Source organism: Ylistrum balloti, unplaced genomic scaffold, assembly GCF_031769215.1.
Source record: "Ylistrum balloti isolate Yb309-2 unplaced genomic scaffold, AGI_CSIRO_Ybal_v1 Utg369588, whole genome shotgun sequence".
NCBI lineage: Eukaryota > Metazoa > Mollusca > Bivalvia > Pectinida > Pectinidae > Ylistrum > Ylistrum balloti.
The window spans coordinates 490239-510984 of record NW_026781875.1 but is presented as its reverse complement, the minus strand read 5'-3'; the positions used below and the strand labels follow the sequence as shown (position 1 = coordinate 510984).

The following is a 20746-nucleotide window of genomic DNA, read 5'->3' as shown; positions in this document are numbered from 1 at the left end:
ATCATCATCATCTTGTTGAAAACATACAATTTTACAAATGAAATTACATATGATATTACATAATATGTATTCAAGAATAGTCGTGCATGTATCATCATGGTCTACTAACGTATACATACAGTTTTGAGATGGCACAACATAACAAGTGCATCATCATCCTCATTAGAGCTGTTATAATATACCGGATCTCGATGTGTCGTGATTAGAAAAGTAGGACGATGATATCGCGAGAAATTTTAAGATCGGCGATATCTCCGCCTAATGTAACATTTCTGTCCCCTATACATGTTCAAATACAAATAACACACGGAATTAGTGGCAAGTTTTCATTTATTTTCTGATAGAAATAACTGACCTGTATTAACATTCAGATTTTATTTGATAAATATCGCGATATACTGCGATGCATTTTGTTCCCACGATAACAGCTCTAATCATCATCATCATCATCATCATCATCATCATCATCCATCATCATCATATCATCATCATCATCATCATCATCATCATCATCATCATCATCATCATCATCATCATCATCATCATATCATCATCATCCATCATCATCATCATCATCATGTGATCATCCATCATCATCATCATCATCATCATCATCATCATCATCATCATCATCATCATATCATCATCATCTTCATCATCATCATCATCATCATCATCATCATCATTGATTATCATCATCATCATCATCTTCATCATCATCGTCATCATCTTCATCATCATCATTGATTATCATCATCATCATCATCATCATCATTGATTATCATCATCATCATCGTCATCATCATCATCATCATTATCATCTTCGTCATCATCATTGATTATCATCATCATCATCATCATCATCATCATCATCTTCATCATCATCATCATCATCATCATCATCATCATCATCATCATTGATTATCATCATTATCATCTTCATCATCATCATTGATTATCATCATCATCATCATCATCATCATCATCATCATCATCATCATTATCATCTTCATCATCATCATTGATTATCATCATCATCATCATCATCATCATCATCATCATCATCATCATCATCATCATCATCATCATCATCATCATCATCATCGACAACAAATACAGTGTTATTAATGTAACAAGAAATCACTGCAATATAAATTCGATATAATATTGTAATTTACACACTGACTATTGAATATAGTTAGGAGCTATGATAATCATTATATCAATTTTATGGTCGTACTTTTTGGCCTCAAATAAATATCTATATAGTTTAAGAAGCTCGTTTATGTTACCGACACTAAGCAATCGTAAAAGTTTATAAATGGAAGGAATTCACCAATTAAAAGGTTTTCTATATTTCATTCCTCGGTAATTCCTCCATATCAGGATAGAAGTATATTCATCGTCGGTGTCTAAATTACAACTAGGACCTAGTCCTTGCTCTCTCTGTATATAATTATATCTGCCATTTTCAATGGCCAAATTATGCGCGTAAAGGCGTATTTTAGAGAAACAAATATTTTATAGGAATAAATTTCCTCAAGTTATATCGTCGGATAACATTATTTGCAATGTGCCTGTATAAAGTACATTTAGATGAGATCTCCAGTTATCCTCTCAGATGTTGCTGACTTTGGTCAAAAGCAACAGATCTTTATAATTCAGTGTTCACCTGAACCGCGATCGTCAAGTCAGCTGAACGTTTCAACCCCCGGTGAGTATGTAAGGTGTTCGGTTCAGTTTTCTCGAATTCGGAGGTGTATGAATCAGCTGACATGTTCTATTATACAATGTATGATACGTGTTTTATGTACAAGCTGATATGTATTTTGAGACTGGATATAAAGATGTTCATTTGGTGGTAAATTTTAAGTCGATTTTAACATGTTCAGGAACTTATTGCGACACACAACAACGCTGATGTTAAAACCAAGACAAGACTTGAAATAAGACCTGTGGAATCGTCTACAGTTTTCAGCACGCATGCGTCGTATGTTGATTGGTCCACGTGACTTATCTGGCACACAATTTTTGTTTTGCATTCTTCATCGCAAGATTCCAGTATATCGTTTTGAACACTGGCAAAACGCCATTTCCAGTACTTGTTAAATTCTGGACTATTCGGCGTACTCATCCTCTGTGCGAGTTTGTTCATGGAGTTCGGTGACAGGTCATCAATATTGTAGTCCCTCGTTGCATTGTATTCCTCCGCCCACTGCGGGATGCCTTGTGCGTTACTAGCGGGAAGATCCATGTAGTACGTGATCATATTAAGATGGCGTCCTGTCAGTCGGTCATACTGTACCAGACGGATGGCAGGGTTATGGGCGGGTCCTGCTTTCGTGGGAGTCTTATACCGCCAGGGAGTGACTGAAGGAGCGAGGAACATTGTAGCAATAGGGACATCTGAAATGGAGAATTATTTTAGGAATGATAAAACTTACCTTGTGTTATGTAAAATATAACAAAGAAATTACATTTGTTTTTAACGAAATTTGTTTGCGCTAATGAGAACTCAAAACAACATACCAGATTTCTTGTATACCAGGAAAGTGTCAGCGTGCTCATGTCCAAAATGGAGGCCAATGATGACGTCAGCATATTTTTGGATGACATAATTTATTTTCCTGTTAAAATGTTCATACATTGGAGACCTGCCCCTTGAGTCCACCACCCCTGGTGAAACGTGACCTGTTATCAGTACCTAAACAGAGTTAACTTACACGATTAGATGACCATGACATCAAGATACGTCAGAACGTGACAAACATTATCGGCACTATATACGTATTTCGGTAATCAACGTTATTTTCTATCTGAAAACAACAGTGATGTAGTAGAATGGCTAGTGTTGTTTCGTCCTATATCTATAACCTAGTTTGTCCCATATCTATATCTTGGTTTGTCCTATATCTATATCCTAGTTTGACCCATATATATATCCTGGTTTGTCCCATATCTATGTCCTGGTATTCTCATATCTATATCTTGGTTTTTCCTATCAATCTATCCTGGTTTGTGCTATATCTATATTCTAGTTTGTCCTATATCTATATCCTGGTTAGACCTATATCTCTATCCTCGTTTGTCCTATATCTGTATCCTAGTTTGTCCCATATCGATATCCTGGTTTGTCCCATTTCTATATCCTAGTTTGTCCTATATCTACATCCTGGTTTGTCCCATATCTATATCCTAGTTTGTCCCATATCTATATCCTAGTTTGTCCTATATCTATATCCTGGTTTGTCCTATATCTATATCCTAGTTTGTCCTATATCTATATCCTAGTTTGTCCTATATCTATATCCTAGTTTGTCCCATATCTATATCCTAGTTGGTCCCATATCTACATCCTCGTTTGTCCTATATCTATATCCTAGTTTGTCCTATATTTATATCCTAGTTTGTCCTATACCTATTCCATGGTTTTTCCTATACCTATGTCCTGGTTTGTTCTATATAACCTGGTTTGTCCCATATATATATCCTGGTTTGTCCTATATCTATATCCTGGTTTGTCCCATATCTATATCCCCGTTTATCCTATATCTATACCTTAGTTTGTCCCATATCTATATCCTAGTTTGTCCTATACCTTTAACCTGGTTTGTCCCATATCTATATCTTTGTTTGTCCTATGTCTATATCCTGGTTAGTCCTATATATCTATCCTCGTTTGTTTGTCCTATATCCTGGTTTGTCCCATATCCTATCCTAGTTTGTTTTCTATATCTGGTTTGTCCCATATCTATATCCTCGTTTATCCTATATCTTGTATATCTACATCCTGGTTTGTCCTATATCTATATCCTGGTTTGTCCCATATCTACATCCTGGTTTGTCCCATATCTATATCCTCGTTTATCCTATATCTACATCCTGGTTTGTCCTATATCTACATCCTGGTTTGTCCCATATCTATATCCTGGTTTGTCCTATATCTACATCCTGGTTTGTCCCATATCTTTATCCTGGTTTGTCCCATATCTATATCCTAGTTTGTCCCATATCTATATCCTGGTTTGTCCCATATCTATATCCTAGTTTGTCCTATATCTACATCCTGGTTTGTCCCATATCTATATCCTGGTTTGTCCCATATCTATATCCTGGTTTGTCCTATATATATATCCTGGTTTGTCCCATATCTACATCCTGGTTTGTCCTATATCTACATCCTGGTTTGTCCATATCTACATCCTAGTTTGTCCTATATCTATATCCTAGTTTGTCCTATATCTATATCCTGGTTTGTCCCATATCTATATCCTGGTTTGTCCCATATCTATATCCTGGTTTGTCCCATATCTATATCCTGGTTTGTCCTATATCTACATCCTGGTTTGTCCCATATCTATATCCTCTTTTATCCCATATCTATATCCTGGTTTGTCCCATATCTACATCCTGGCTTGTCCCATATCTATATCCTCGTTTATCCTATATCTTTATCCTGGTTTGTCCCATATCTTTATCCTAGTTTGTCCCATATCTATATCCTAGTTTGTCCCATATCTATATCCTGGTTTGTCCCATATCTACATCCTGGTTTGTCCTATATCTATATCCTGGTTTGTCCCATATCTATATCCTGATTTGTCCTATATCTATATCCTGGTTTTTCCCATATCTATATCCTGGTTTGTCCCATATCTACATCCTGGTTTGTCCCATATCTATATCCTGGTTTGTCCTATATCTATATCCTAGTTTGTCCTATATCTATATCCTAGTTTGTCCTATATCTATATCCTAGTTTGTCCCATATCTATATCCTCGTTTGTCCTATATCTACATCCTACTTTGTCCCATATCTATATCCTGGTTTGTCCTATCTATCCTATATCTATCCTACTTTGTCCCATATCTATATCCTGGTTTGTCCCATATCTATATCCTGGTTTGTCCCTGTTTATCCTATATCTATATCCTGTTTGTCCTAGTTTGTCCCATATCTATATCCTGGTTTGTCCTATATCTATATCCTATATCTATATCTATGGTTTGTCCCATATCTATATCCTGGTTTGTCCCATATCTGTATCCTAGTTTGTTCTATATCTATATCCTAGTTTGTCCCATTTCTATATCTTGGTTTGTCCCATATCTACATCCTAGTTTGTCCTATATCTATATCCTGGTTTGTCCTATATCTGGTTTGTCCCATATCTATATCCTAGTTTGTCCCATATCTACATCCTGGTTTGTCCAATATCTACATCCTGGTTTGTCCAATATCTACATCCTGGCTTGTCCTATATCTATATCCTGGTTTGTCCCATATCTATATCCTAGTTTGTCCTATATCTACATCCTGGTTTGTCCCATATCTTTATCCTGGTTTGTCCCATATCTATATCCTAGTTTGTCCCATATCTATATCCTAGTTTGTCCCATATCTATATCCTGGTTTGTCCCATATCTACATCCTGGTTTGTCCCATATCTATATCTTGGTTTGTCCCATATCTATATTATAGTTTGTCCTATATCTACATCCTGGTTTGTCCCATATCTTTATCCTGGTTTGTCCCATATCTCTATATCCTATCCTGTTTGTCCCATATTTGTCCTATATCTATATCCTGTTTGTCCTATATCTATATCCTGGTTTGTCCTCTTTGTCCTATATCTATATCCTAGTTTGTCCTATATCTATATCCTAGTTTGTCCTATATCTACATCCTGGTTTGTCCCATATCTATATCCTTGTTTGTCCTATATCTATATCCTAGTTTGTCCTATATCTATATCCTGGTTTGTCCCATATCTATATCCTAGTTTGTCCCATATTTATATCCTTGTTTGTCCTATATCTATATTCTCGTTTGTCCTATATCTACATCCTTGTTTGTCCCATATCTATATCCTGGTTTGTCCTATATCTACATCCTGGTTTGTCCTATATCTATATTCTCGTTTGTCCTATATCTACATCCTTGTTTGTCCTATATCTATATCCTTGTTTGTCCTATATCTACATCCTACTTTGTCCCATATCTATATCCTTGTTTGTCCTATATCTACATCCTACTTTGTCCCATATCTATATCCTCGTTTGTCCTATATCTACATCCTAGTTTGTCCCATATCTACATCCTTGTTTGTCCTATATCTATATCCTGGTTTGTCCTATATCTACATCCTTGTTTGTCCCATATCTACATCCTTGTTTGTCCCATATCTACATCCTTGTTTGTCCTATATCTATATCCTTGTTTGTCCTATATCGTTTGTCCTATATCTATATCCTTGTTTGTCCTATATCTATATTCTCGTTTGTCCTATATCTCTATCCTGGTTTGTCCTATATCTATATCCTTGTTTGTCCTATATCTATATCCTCGTTTGTCCTATATCTATATCCTGGTTTGTCCTATATCTCTATCCTGGTTTGTCATACATATCCTTGTTTGCATTGTGAGCTGATTAATTACATAACTTTCATTTATTTATTTCCGTTTCTTTTTTTTTATTCACCACATTTATCCTTAGGATCACGGTCGGTTTTCGGACGGTCAGTTTTCGAACCCCATGCCCAAAAACTCCATGAAATCTCTGTACCTTCTCAGTGGTACCGGATGTAGTTAAACTGACCCCCTTAGTCGCAATACCGTGTTTGCTATATTACTTTATATAACATTATATAACAGTATTCTTTTTTCTTTTTTTTTTTTTTTTTTTTCGAGATGCGTGGTAAGTATCCTGATTTTATTTTTGAGAGCCTTACATTTCTTGTCATGACCTAGATTAATTTATCAGGTGTCGACAATGTAGCTGAAGCCATTTTTCGTAATGCGCAATCTTATTTCCCTACTACCATTTTCAGTGAAATTCCCCGCTTTGTTAATATTCTGCCATGCATTGTAGTCTCTCTTTGATAATTTGTCTTGTTTTTTTTATTATTATAAACTATTAATATGTTTAGATCTCCATAACATTACCACTTACTTTTTCCTTGTTGGTCGTCGCGTTTGTAAGAATGTTTTCCAGCCAGGTAAACTGGTCGGCTGGATCAGTGATGTGTTCGGTCAGTTTATTAGACCTGTAATACAGGTTAGTATTTAAGGCGACTACTCGGATCCCATGAGATGTGACCGTAGTGTAGAAACCACCTGTCAACAACGTAAAAACAGCTGTAAGATAATTTTCTAACACAATGGGGGCCTTCAATTTCATGACTGCATAAAACCTGGTATCACTATTGATTAAAACATGAATTAATATGCTTTAAATTTAAGGATAGTTTTCTAACTGGTACTACCTTTCAAGAAGTTTTCTTTTTCTCCGTCACCATTAATCCATGTTTCCCAAATTTTCAACGTTCGGTTGTACAGTTCATTATTGGTTGGCGGGAAATCATCGTCAGGATAAAAATCATTGTTGCCTAGAGTAGCATAAATGGGCGTGGATCCAAACTTTTGGACGATCAGGTTTGTAATATTACTGAGAATTCCGACATTAATGTCGATACTTAGATACTCACTCCCAGCATGCAACACGCTGTCCCTGAAAAAAATGTGTCTGTTATTCTTGTTTGTGAAAGATATAACATGGTTGTTATCTACCTTTATCAGTTGTGTAGCGTAATCAGATGGGATGTCACTGAAAGCATATTACCACACAACATCATACATACATGTAGTTGTTCACGTCAGTGTAACAGGAGTCACGATATTTCATATTAAATGCGGGAATCGAGCCCTGACCCATCGGCGTAGAAGACTTCTGCACCACAGACGCGGTAAATAACGAACCAAGGGAAAAAGTTTGTATGTTTTATCAGGATAATTGTTTGTTGAGTGTATCGCCTCGTGAACAGTCAGAGTCATTTTGAAACAGTATACTAACTCACTGAACAACATGTGGGAGGCCCGTACACATGTCTCCTAGAGTAAAGCATATGCATTCCATTTCTCATCTTCCTGAGAATCACAAATCGCCTCGGGTACGGAGGAACGAATTAATATTTCACCTGATGTTACATAGATCATAGAGCCATGAACTGGGCTTTAGAAGAATTACACAGTCACCATCCCATTAAATTGTCAATAATATACACAAACAACCTTTTGATTTAAAAAAAATTGTTTTTTTATCAAGATGTGTGTAGGACAACGCGGAGAATTTCTGTCATTGGTCCATTAGTCCAGCTTAAGAGGTTCATTACCAGCAATCTTTCCTGTAGCGTGCTGCGCATGCGCCAGCCCGCGTCGATTTTTCACCTGTACTGTTACTATAGATTATATAGAGAGAAGGTCAAGTATGTTTATCACAGTCTGACTTTGGTCCTATGTATAGAATGTACAGGTAACATGATTATCCCGACTTGACCCCGATTGGGATTTAAGGTGCAGTATGAGTTATCTCCCTTAAACAGGCAAAATTGCTGGTAATGTTTTTCCGAACTTTGATGATATCTTTCCATGTCAAAACAATTAGATGTACTCTCTTGATAGAATGACGCCGACATTTCTATATGGTGATAATTTAATTGCTCAGAAAAGGAATTTCAAAAGTTTTCAAATTACATTAAATAAAAAGTGTAAGTTGTATGGGATATTATGCAATATACAAGTAAGTATATTTGTTTATATAAATACCCTACCCAGTCCACAAGATAAAATCTACATCCGGTTTGAATCGTTTCATGGCCTTCACACTTGATTCAATTAGCCGCCAGGGGGCGTCGCACCAATAATCACCATACTCGCCATGATGCGTAACACTATCACTACAGGAAAGGTCACGGTCGGAGTATGAAAAGTCGTAATGGAAGTCAGTCACGTGCCAAAACCAACCTGCAAAATATGTAAACACAAATTATCATTCTCAACATCAGTGCGCACGACTTTGTATGACGTGAGAGCTTGTCATCCGACGCCAATCTTAACACATATCTTAGATACCTGTATTACCCTGTTAAAATTATTGTTTAAAATGAAGTAAGAGTTAATATTGACTTATTCGGGAATAATATCCGCCATTGACTGCGTGTGGATGTGTTTTGGCAAATAGCACTGTCAACAATTAACGGTTTGGGGCTCGCGCAGTGAACTCGTGTAATTTGTTTAATAACCCCTAATAAATAAGGAACACGGACGAAGAGATCAATATGTGTAATAACAAAGAAAAAAAATCGTCTATCCCAGTTTGCAAATGATACTTCTGTGATTCTTAATCACTCAGAAAAATCTTTAAATGTTAATCTACAACAATTTAATTATTATGCCAAGATTTTAGGTCTCAAAATGATTGTCACAAAGATTCAGGTAATTTGGATATGTAGCAAAAGATGTAGTGTAATTTTCTAGGTATGGAATATGATGTTTACATAGAATAATAAAATAAACCTTGGTTAGAAACTTGTTTAACTGAAATCACTAAGTTCTTGGAGCGGAAGACATCTTACTCCAATTGGGAAGATTGCTGTTATAAAACTTATTTCACAATTTAAAAATCTATTTATAGCTTTTCCAAACCCACAGCACTCTTACATAATAACAAAGAATGATATACTTTGTGATTTCTTATGGTGTGGAAAGACGGATAAAGTTAAATTTGTTGTTATAAATATTTTTTTTACAATGAAGGTGCTTTGAAAATGATCAGTGTGCAATCTTTTGTAATAATAAAGGTAAGGCAGATCTATGAAGAAGATGCTACTTGGATGGGCATTACCTATGAGTATATTGATAAGTTTTCATTGACAAATTATGGAATCCATTAACTTAAAATTATAATGGAAGAATGCACTGATGTATTTTGGAAAGATGCTCTGGAAGCATGGTATCAAGCAGTATCTTCGTCCAGTATATACCAGGAAAACGTGTGAAAATCCATTGTGTTACACTCAAAATATCTAAGTAAGAAATAAACCTGTTTTCTGTAAAGAATGGAACAGTTATGGAATATATAACGTCATTAACGAAGATAATTTTATAATTCTGTAGAATTTCAACATAGATATGGTATTAGATCTAGCTTTTTGGCATTTGTTGGTATAGTTAGTGCTGTAAAACAATTTATGAATAGTAAAATAGAAACATTTTTTTTGAAAAGTTTATCTGTTTTGAATTTGATAACTATATTGAGAAAAACAAAGAGGGCACATGATATGTATACAGAATTAAGTCATAATGTGACTAAGCTACGTCACAAAAGAAAAACAATGGAAAGAAAATGAGTAAGATAACTACACTATAGAATTAACCGTAGAATTTTAACTACAAATTAACTTCTACAAAATGGGTATAAAACAAGACTCATCCTGTACTTTTTGTGAATGTTTTCAAGAAACCATAGAACATCTCTTTTGGGATTGTGATAAAGTTTGTGCTATGTTGACAGAGGTAAAATAACTACTTGCTGAACACAACCTTCATAATGAATTTTAACAGGAGTTTTGTGGGTTTTTTTTTTGAAAATTATGTTGCAATGATGTAGATTTGATAATCTTGCTTTACTTCTGATTGAACTATTATGAAATGTCTTGAGACTTAATTTAACATGACTGAAGTATCACAATCTCTCTGAACTAAATTCCTACATGGATATGATAGCTAATCACAAGACCAAATAATTTAACATAGATTTTGAAAGTAATTATAAAAGATATATCTTCTCTCATGAGAAGCAATAATATTATGATTATAATGTGTAGCTTGCAATTCCCTCCCCCACCCATACAACCCTTTTCCCAAGCCCTCTGTATTTTGTTGTTCTGTGTGGACACATATGCGTAATATACATTCTTCATGAATGTATGATTAGAAGATGTTTTTTTGCAAGAAAAAGGGAAAATGTAAAATCGACTGATTCAGTATCAAATTTTGCTTTTCACTTCTTCAATATCTGTCTACCTCACATCAATCAGAAGACGAAATGAATTTTATATTTCAAATTGATATGGATTGGAGTCTATTTTCCATTCTATAGACATTTACATAGTTATATGACACTTGTGTTGATAAGAAGGGATCTGGTTTGAGTTTGATACACCGACATTATGTTAAAGTTGCTTGATTGTCTTCTCGGCGTCAATTGTTACAAACTAGAGTCCCTGTATATAAGCACTAACCCTTGATATAATTTGTGCATAAAATGTAAGCCTTCTGTTTTACACTTACCTTCATTATGATAAATTACAAGTAGAGAAACGACAATAAAGAGACGAGAAACGTGACGTAAACCATACGACAACGAATCGCCTGGTACATCAATGTATTATTCTCACTGACAATGTAATTTATAGTGAACACACGGCATGTGAATGGCAATGTATTATAGTATAACTTTCAACAAGCATATTTTATGTTTTGATACATATCTGTATATCTTCAGGTAAAAGTCTGCTCAAAGCTTTAGATCCTGTTCACACATATGCCTATAAATACACCTGGTCATGTCGTTGATTTAATGCTTAAGTATTACGGTGAACATAACTGTGAAATGCACATTGTATTTAAATGCATTTATAAAGGAAAAAAAAAATAAAGAAATAATAGATAAACGGATAAATTCTGCAGTATAAAGATAATTCTAATTCTAACTTAACTCCTTTGCACTTTTGTAAAACTATTAATGATTTACATGGAGACTTTAAAAAGTACAGAACGAATAAATTCAATTGAATATTGATAGTAACTAGGTAGAGGATAGACACATACCTTCGTCGGCTACGTTACATGGCAATGATATCAAAAACAACAGGTACACATCTGTACACCGAATCCAGCGCTTTTCCGGCATCTTTCTTCCTGGTGAATGTAAAAAGTTCAAATATCACTGAGTTTCATATGACATTTTGATTCTTAGATTTAGGAATACATATCATCAGTATGGTTAGTTCTTTGAATCAAAATGAATATTTTTATAAATCAAACATTGACGTACGTCATATGAGAAAATGATAACATTTCCTACCTTTACACAGAAGTAAGCGTCTTGATTTCAAAGGTCACGAGGTAAAATTTATCTGAACATTTCACAGTAAAATCATGCGCTTCTCGGACCAGTGGGCAGTCAGGCTTATCGCTATACCTGTGCATATCCTGTTGCTAACTATGGAACATGCGTCACAAACTGTATGAAATCAATCGCAACATTGAAATCTATTATGAAAACTTGTACAGAGTTTTGTATATTGTACGTAAATAAGAAGGAGTTATCTGCCTTCCTATATGACATTCTGAAATATCGAAGAAATTTGTTTGCATTGCAGTTAATAATAAGAATTTCACTAATAGCGATTAATTTTATGTGACCGAGACAAACCTTTTTTTAGCAGGTGACGTTCTTACTCTTTCAATGATATGTAACTAAACTGTGTTACCTACATATAGTATTTTATCATCGAAATAGTATATAAGAATTCTATAGTTCAGATTACCCGAAGGAAATATGCTACATCAAAGTTGGACAGGTTTGAAGATTTTAAACAAATAAATCCCAGAAATGCACTGACAAAATATTTGAACGTATTGTATACAATACATATACTAGATTGCAATCTAGCTTTTACTTTAAAGATGTTTACATGTGTTCGACAGACTTTGATCTATCAGGTATAAGGTAAAAGCTTAAAGAGAAATCTAACTGGTTTATTGTTGATGTACCTCCTTTTAACATCCAGGGTCATTAAACAACGTGCAATATTTGGTTGGTGGAGGAAAGTCGAGGTTTCCACAGAACAAAATACCTACCAGCTGCCTGTACCTTCTTCGTCTTTCAAGGACTCGTCAGCGGCACTTGTATCTGTAAGTTTCAATGCATTTAAACATACATGCATAGTAATCGTTTGTTACTCATCGTGGACATGTCGATATTCAGTTTCCAATAAAGTTAAGATCTACGGAAGAGCATTATTCCTCGACAAGAAAAAGTAGTTTCGTTTATTTTTTAAGTCGATATTTCGTACAAGAAAACATGTAATTAATATTTCTCTGCGTGCCTTAATGATTTTCTGTAAAGATCCTGTTACTTTGAAAAAAAATTCTTGAAAAATAGAATGTTGTAAAATATAACGGCGACACATCTTTAATTGCATCGTGCTGTCATTTTTTTGAATGCTAATATGCTTTGCATTTGTATGAGAAAAACTCTTATTTCATTTGTTTATGAGTCTGTAAACTGTACATATCACATGCTGATGTAACTATACACTAAGGCTAACATATACTATGGTAACTTACTTGGTTCGATCCCAGTATGATTATAATAATTCAAGCCATAACTTAGTCACGTTTATTAAAAAATCAAGTAAATACCGACATGGCAACATAATCATAAGTCAAACTCAAACACCATAAAGCTATGTCAAAATATGAACAAAAGAAAAAATTACATAGAGACTCATGAAAAAGTACAAAGAGAATACGACGCCCATCATGTAAACAAGCTTGGCACTTATCTTCGAGATAACACTGTAAATATGTTATTGTATGTTTGAACAGTTTATTATAAGATATTTGAATGGAGAGTCAGGAAAGTAGGTAAACACACAAAGTGATTCCCAGTTTTACGCCAGAAAAATATTTATAAAATACCCTAGCTGATTCTCGGAATCGTAACCAGTGTTTCTGAAATTTGTACATTTAACCTTGTAGATAAAATGCAGTCTTTGGAGTTTGTAAAGATTAGAGTTTTGTCAATATCTTATCTACATATTGCAATCAAGAAAGAAAAAAAGGTTCTATTGATGTATTGAGCCCGTCTAGAATCACTCAATTACTCATTGAACATAATATATTTTATCGACACCCAGCGGTATAGAATTTGACATGGCTGAAGCAAGAAATGCATCAGAATCGGTCAAAGAATATCACACAGGCATGGTAACTGAACTAGGAGACTTATTTTCGGTAAAAGGAGGGAAATGGAAAAGAATATGTAACCAAGTAAAAACGAAAGGACTTCTCAGCAATTCAGACATAGAAGAGGTTGAAAGTATGGAAGATCTATTTGAAAGTCTAAAGGCCCACGGACAGATTGAATATGGGGAATATTCGAAGATTTGCAACATTCTAAAGGATCGGAATGTTGAAGCAGAAAGAATAATTATGAGCTACACAGAACGAATACAGAAAATGTATGACAGTGAAGGTAATTTAATGCAGCATTTTTCTAGTCCATCTATTATTAGATATAACAAGATTACCGATATTTTTTCTCAATGAAAATATAAAATGAATCTGTATACGAGAATACTAAATGTTAAACTGATTGTATTGATTCTATACAGTATTCATCATGATTATAATATAATAATACATGAATATAATAGTTATCATAAACATGCATAATATTTATATAAATCATTCATTATTATACAGACCATTCTTCATCATTATATATACCATTCTTCATCATTATATATACCATTCTTCATCATTATATATACCATTCTTCATCATTATATATACCATTCATCATTATTATATATAACATTCGGCATTTTATCATAAACAATATTCCTCATTAATATATAATGCTTATCATTTTTGTCGTCGTTTAAACCGAATTAAGTTCACTCCGGTCGATTAAGCTCAAACTTTACACAGCGCTTCCTTAAAGTGCTGCTTTTATGAAATTGCTTTTCAGGTTGGAAGGTCAAAGGTCAAGATAACTTTTACTGTCCTATGGCCGATCGACATCAAGTTTCTTACTATGCTTCTTTACTAATGGTGTTTACATAGGATTGCTTTTGAAGATTGGAGGTCAAATGTCAAGGACAGCGTTACCATATATAGAAGATTGATTTTCATGCGATAACTTGAGTTTTCTTTGGCAATCACACTCAAAATTGATGCAGTGCTTCCTTACCAAAGGGTTTGCTTTGAATTGCTTTTTCAGGTTGGATGGTCAAAGGTCAAGGTCACTGGAACTATTGATAGATAATTTGTTTTCGTACAATAAGCTAACCAAAGGAACTAGCTTGTTGTTGTCTTTCAGGTCAAACGTCAAGGTCATTGTAGCTATAAGAAATTTGTTTTGTGTGATTACTTTAGTTTTCTTGGTACAATTAGTCTCAATCTTCACACAATGCTTCTTACCCAAATGGGCTTGTTTGAGACCGCTTTCAGGTGGATTGTCCCTGTTCCTACCATGATTACATTATATATAACGTTCATCGATATTATATAATATATAACGTTCATCGATATTATATAATATATAACATTCATCGATATTATATCATATATAACGTTCATCGATATTATATAATATATAACATTCATCAATATTATATTATATATAACATTCATCGATATTATATTATATATAACATTCATCGATATTATATAATATATAACGTTCATCGATATTATATAATATATAACATTCATCGATATTATATAATATATAACATTCATCGATATTATATCATATATAACGTTCATCGATATTATATAATATATAACGTTCATCGATATTATTTAATATATAACGTTCATCGATATTATATAATATATAACATTCATCGATATTATATAATATATAACATTCATCGATATTATATCATATATAACATTCATCGATATTATATCATATATAACGTTCATCGATATTATATAATATATAACATTCATCGATATTATATCATATATAACGTTCATCGATATTATATAATATATAACATTCATCGATATTATATCATATATAACGTTCATCGATATTATTTAATATATAACGTTCATCGATATTATATTATATATAACATTCATCGATATTATATTATATATAACATTCATAGAGATTGTATGTAGCTTTCATTCTCAAATAATTTATAATATGGACCATTGTTATATAAATAAAAACATTTATCAATACATGTATCCTATCATAGCATTCCACTCTCACGTAAATTATTCATTACAATGATATCACATAATATGTCCCTTATGATTATGATATACATATAACAATCACCGTGGATATACCATAACTTTCCCTGAGCGTTGCCACAACATAACGTTTTAATGGTAAAAAAACAAATAAACTTATTACTGTTGAATAGAAATAGGTAAACGAAAGAATAATTCGTTTATAACTTTCCTGAAAATCTCTAAAGTCCTAATGACTTTGATATGACTGAGGATATTATATTAGAACATTTTTAATGATACGTTGAAGCAATTAAAATATGAATCGACATCAACGTAGTAAGTTTTAGAAATAATTCAGACTTAACATCGTCCATTTGAATGTATATTACACCTAGATAAGAAGGACCGGAATATATTTTCATTTTGATTTTTAGGTGAATTGCAACACAGACGTAACTCTGAGTCTGATGAACAGAGCGAATAGATAAGAGAAATGGGTAGCTATTTTACACCACTTAGTATTAGATATTTTTTCCAACAATGAATATGATTTATTTTGAAAAATAAATCTTATAACACATAATGCTATGTTGCAGCTGAACAACTTAATATAGTTAAATAAGGGGTCTTATTTCACAATCAGTTTAAACGTTTTGTGTGACGTATCACAGGCGTCCATTTGTCAGGCAAATGGAATATCCAATTGTATTTCTTTCTTAATGATATATTTGATATGTACATTATTATTATGTGTGTTGTTTTAATGAAGTGTTTGATAAACAGATTTAATGATTCATGTCTTGGGACAGAGAACGCAGGGAATCTGAGGAAAATTCATGATGACACACATGATGCAAGGATTGTATATGCTTGGCAAAAAGCGATGGATGCCGTAGGGTTCATTGAAGGACCCAGCGCTAGTGGCACAGGATTTAGAGTTGGGACGGATAAAATAATGACAGTCTACCATGTTTACAAGGATATTATAAGTACGTATTGTTTAAGTGGTATCTTTAAATATTTAGGGATTTATTAACAGAGTATACTCTTATTTTGCGCTTTGGATAAATCACGTAGAATCATCATGTAATTCACTCACAGATTTAAGTGTTATTATCATCTATAGTGAACTTTGATAGTTACTTACACTGACGTGACGCTGGTATATGCACAGGCAAAAAAGGCAGGAACATGATCAAGGAAATGCTTGCTTCGTAGAAACTAAAATCATAGACAGTTCTATCCCAGTGAAAGGTATTATGTTTATTGTGGTACCCTGATATATATCATAACCATTGTCGCTATCTTGATAAAAATTCCCACGATCGAAGTCAAAATCAATATAACTATCATTCAACGCAAAAGGGAAGTAACTCTCAAACGGTGTTCTAATATAGTATATAATTATAATTCTTCAGGGCAAAACAGCAGTTTTAGGATAAAAAATATAATTTCAGTATCAGTTTTTCATGGTGTTTTATTTCCTGTCAATTCTACAGAAATGGTAGATAGAAATAGATTTTGTTACAAGGTTGCTTCTCGGCCGAATGAGCGTTATTGGGCAAAGGTCCTCATATCCTTATATATTTTTTAGGGGGGGGGTATTTGAATGTTAATATGTGTTAGTTGTATACGTTTAATGTGATAATACTAAACTTCAATTAAAATGGCATACAATAAGTGCACCTGACGAGGTGATGATGCTGTAAAATACACACAAAATCATGTTTGCATCTACGTAGGTGTTCAGATTGCACGTTCCTTACAAAAGGTCCCTGCTGTAACTCTACAGTGCATGGTGTCCCTGGTCTGGAGCCGCAATTATGTTGTTTTACGAACTACCTATGACCTATGTAGTTGTGCAAGTAATTTGTCAATTTGGATGATAAAAACGGGAGCCTTACTTTGTCCCTCACATTACCCTTGCTATGAGCCCGAGTTTCCGTTATCCTTATCAGTATGATGTGTTTGTATATGACGAGGGGATTCGTCGTCAACTAATTTATTGAAGTTTTAGCAGCGAGCGTTCAGCTCGGGTTGTAAACTATTTCACGGATGTGGACGTGGGGGATGGGGCACTCAGGAGGACAATGCAGACCTCCTGTGTCATCAGTATGCACCAATGAATCGGAGTACCAGTAGCAGTCCTCCTTGGTACAGTCTCCCTGGGTACCCTCGGGAATCTTCCCTATTGTGGAGAGTATTGCGCAAGGTTCTGATGTTCAAGACAGGAGGCCTGTTGTGTCCTTTACAGCGCCCTAGTTATGGGTTCCGAGTCTCCGGATCCTGACGCCTTTGCAATGTCGTTTTGCTAAATAATGTTATATTTTGTTGAAATAACCTAATGCTGTCAAATATCTGATAATTTTCTGAAGCTAGAATACTATTGGTAGAAATTATTGGGATTTTTATTTTTATCGAATCCTTATAGAGATCCGTCCTGTTTGGAATAGGAAAATAAGACATGATCAATTTTGACATTTAAAATTAATGTTTGAATTCCATTTTGGTTCGCCTAGTCTTAATCTTGCAATAACTTTATCATCTGTTTTATTAAAACTGTATACTTTTGACTTTCGAATGACTTTTTTTCGATAATTTGCCTCAGATTGTTCGAGTTACTTTGATCTTTCCATATGTTTTGTTCTACAGCTTTATTGGTCGGCGATTTGGCTTCTATGTTTTTTGTTTTTGTTTTTTTTTTGTTTGTTTGTTTTTTTGATGTCGATGTCCGTAACGTCACCATCTGACGATATCCGTGGTAATTATTTGCTATTTCGTTACCGGGGCTATTTACATGAAATGTTTTTTAGGGTTTTTTTTTTTTCCAGTTTTATAGTTTGTTTGTTTGTTTTTTTTAGTTGACCGTAATGCTAAGCCTATAACGTCACCAATAAATGAACATTGATATCCTGTGGTAATTATTTGCCATATTTATTTGACAAAACTGTTACCGGATCGCCATTATTTTGTGTTGAAGTTAGTTTTGTGTTGGTTGTGTGGAGAATTTCATAATTTCCGGTTTGGGTAAAATCCACCTCTCAATCGGAATGCTTGATTGGTCCTCTCCTTTAGTTCTTGATTTCTTAATAAATTGACAACCTGATGATCGTACGCTGGGTGCTGATATAAATTGATCAGTATATGTTTAATAAAGTAGTATCGTTGGATCCCAGATTGTTACCAATTAGTAAACTTATACTACTAACATCTCCAACCACTGCCAATACTTACCTCACAGTCACAAAGTATAATATTTGAAATGTCGGGAAGTGAACAGCTACTTGAATAAAGGAACAGTATATATGGATTTAAAGACAGTATCGGCATTGATAAATCGAACAGTATATAAAGTGGCAGACGAATATACGAAGTATATCAACACCAGCACCTTTCCAACACTAGCTTGAGGCTTGCGTTTCTCTTTGTCTAGATTTTAACTTGTTTTTCGAACACTTTGAATTTTCCTCATTCGCATCGCAATGTAAATTTAGGCTCCTTTGTGTCACTGATGAGTCCTAGAAGAAGCAGTTAATTTCATCTTTTAGTTCTTTATAATCTACTTTTGTACTAAAAGATGCCTTTCTTTCACATGTGTTTTCTGTAAAAAGGTGTCAGACGCTGGTGGCGGATTTTTAAATCCCTGAGGTTTGCTGTAACTTGCATATTGCGTTAAAATTCATTAGGATAGTGGTACGGTTCAGAATATATAAGTGTACTTGACGCTGATCTAAATCAAAATTGATTGTATGATGGGCTTAGTACATCTCTCCATCTGGACTGTAACTTTTCTTTCGATAACTTTGGATTTTCCTCAGTCGAATTCCAGGCTTGAAAATAGACAAGTCCTAAAAGGACGAATCTGTATAACATCTAATACCAGGGAATATTTATCTACATAACGTTGGGGTAGGCTGATCGATTTTGTTCCTTTATAGACTGCATATTTGGTGCAAAATAAACATGTTTTATAGATATGATATTTTTACAACAGCTAAAATGGCCATTACAGTGTACGTGTTAAGATAAAGTTTTACCTGTACATATAGTAATACATAACGTCATCACCTGGAACATATCTTATATCGTTCACAGCTAGAGTGACGTTTCGTTTAGTTGTAAATACCCTAAACTTTTAGCATTTGCATTTCAGAAAAAAATGAAGGAGGAGAAACAGACGAATCGATCCTCGGACAAAATGAGGTATTCATCACTTTCAATTTCCTGGAGGAACAACGAAATGATACACAGAAGTTTTATTTCCGAGAAGGCGTTATGGGTGATGAGGGTATGGACTTTGCTATTTTGCAGTTACGAAAACGAGAAAGCTACATGTAGCTATCCAGATGCCATAAAGGATTTTAAAAGCGTATTGCCTGACCAGACATTTGCAATACTCGGCCACCCTCAAGGAAATCCCATGAAGCTAGATCCAAAAGTTCAGTGTTTGGATCCCAATAGTAAAGAAGGAAAGCGTCGCTTAGAGAAAATGAGAACTTGGGAAAAGGAACGACTCCAGAAGAATGAAAAGACCAGTTATACAGACATTCAGGATAAAGACAAAGTTATTTTTGATCGGTGGGTCCAACATGTGGCTTCCGGTTCACCGGGTATCGAAATGAATTCAAATGGTAAACCTGTCTGTAGCCTTACGCTGATACGGGGATATCCGGAGTGTGTTTTCCGTAAAGGCTATAAAATTAAGGCCGCAGATCATGCTTATATGATTGAACAAGGCGTCACAATGAAGGCAATCGCTGAAAAAATAAACAGAATGGGTACTAAAGGGATATATTTGGGACGGCAGATTTCTAAAAATAACTTCTTCGTACTTAAACACAACTGATACAGAAATTACTAACAAATCATTATTGTAGGGGATTTGATTTTCATTGATTTGGTGGGTTCTCGTGATCC

The 20746-nt window shown here is 34.2% G+C and overlaps 1 protein-coding gene and 1 pseudogene across 1 annotated transcript; one reads left to right on the top strand and one right to left on the bottom strand.

Moving 5' to 3' along the window:
• Positions 1-1888: 1888 nt before the first annotated feature.
• LOC132544400 (acid sphingomyelinase-like phosphodiesterase 3b) lies at positions 1889-11753 on the bottom strand. Its single transcript, XM_060207992.1, has 6 exons — positions 11672-11753; positions 8611-8803; positions 7267-7511; positions 6954-7117; positions 2530-2704; positions 1889-2406 (listed from the first exon to the last, which is right to left on the bottom strand). The coding sequence occupies exons 1-6, from the start codon at positions 11751-11753 to the stop codon at positions 1889-1891; spliced, it is 1377 nt and encodes a 458-aa protein (XP_060063975.1).
• A 2030-nt stretch (positions 11754-13783) lies between these two features.
• Positions 13784-20675, top strand: LOC132544393 (uncharacterized; annotated as a pseudogene).
• Positions 20676-20746: the final 71 nt, after the last annotated feature.

What these genes read in the sequence shown, in the direction of transcription:
- LOC132544400 (XM_060207992.1), bottom strand. Translation starts at nt 11,753, where the DNA reads ATGCCGGAAAAGCGCTGGATTCGGTGTACAGATGTGTACCTGTTGTTT. An exon ending in AAAAGAAAACTTCTTGAAAG is followed by an intron (nt 7,118 to 7,266) that starts GTAGTACCAGTT and finishes CGTTGTTGACAG; the next exon opens with GTGGTTTCTACACTACGGTC. An exon ending in CGACGACCAACAAGGAAAAA is followed by an intron (nt 2,705 to 6,953) that starts GTAAGTGGTAAT and finishes AACTCTGTTTAG; the next exon opens with GTACTGATAACAGGTCACGT.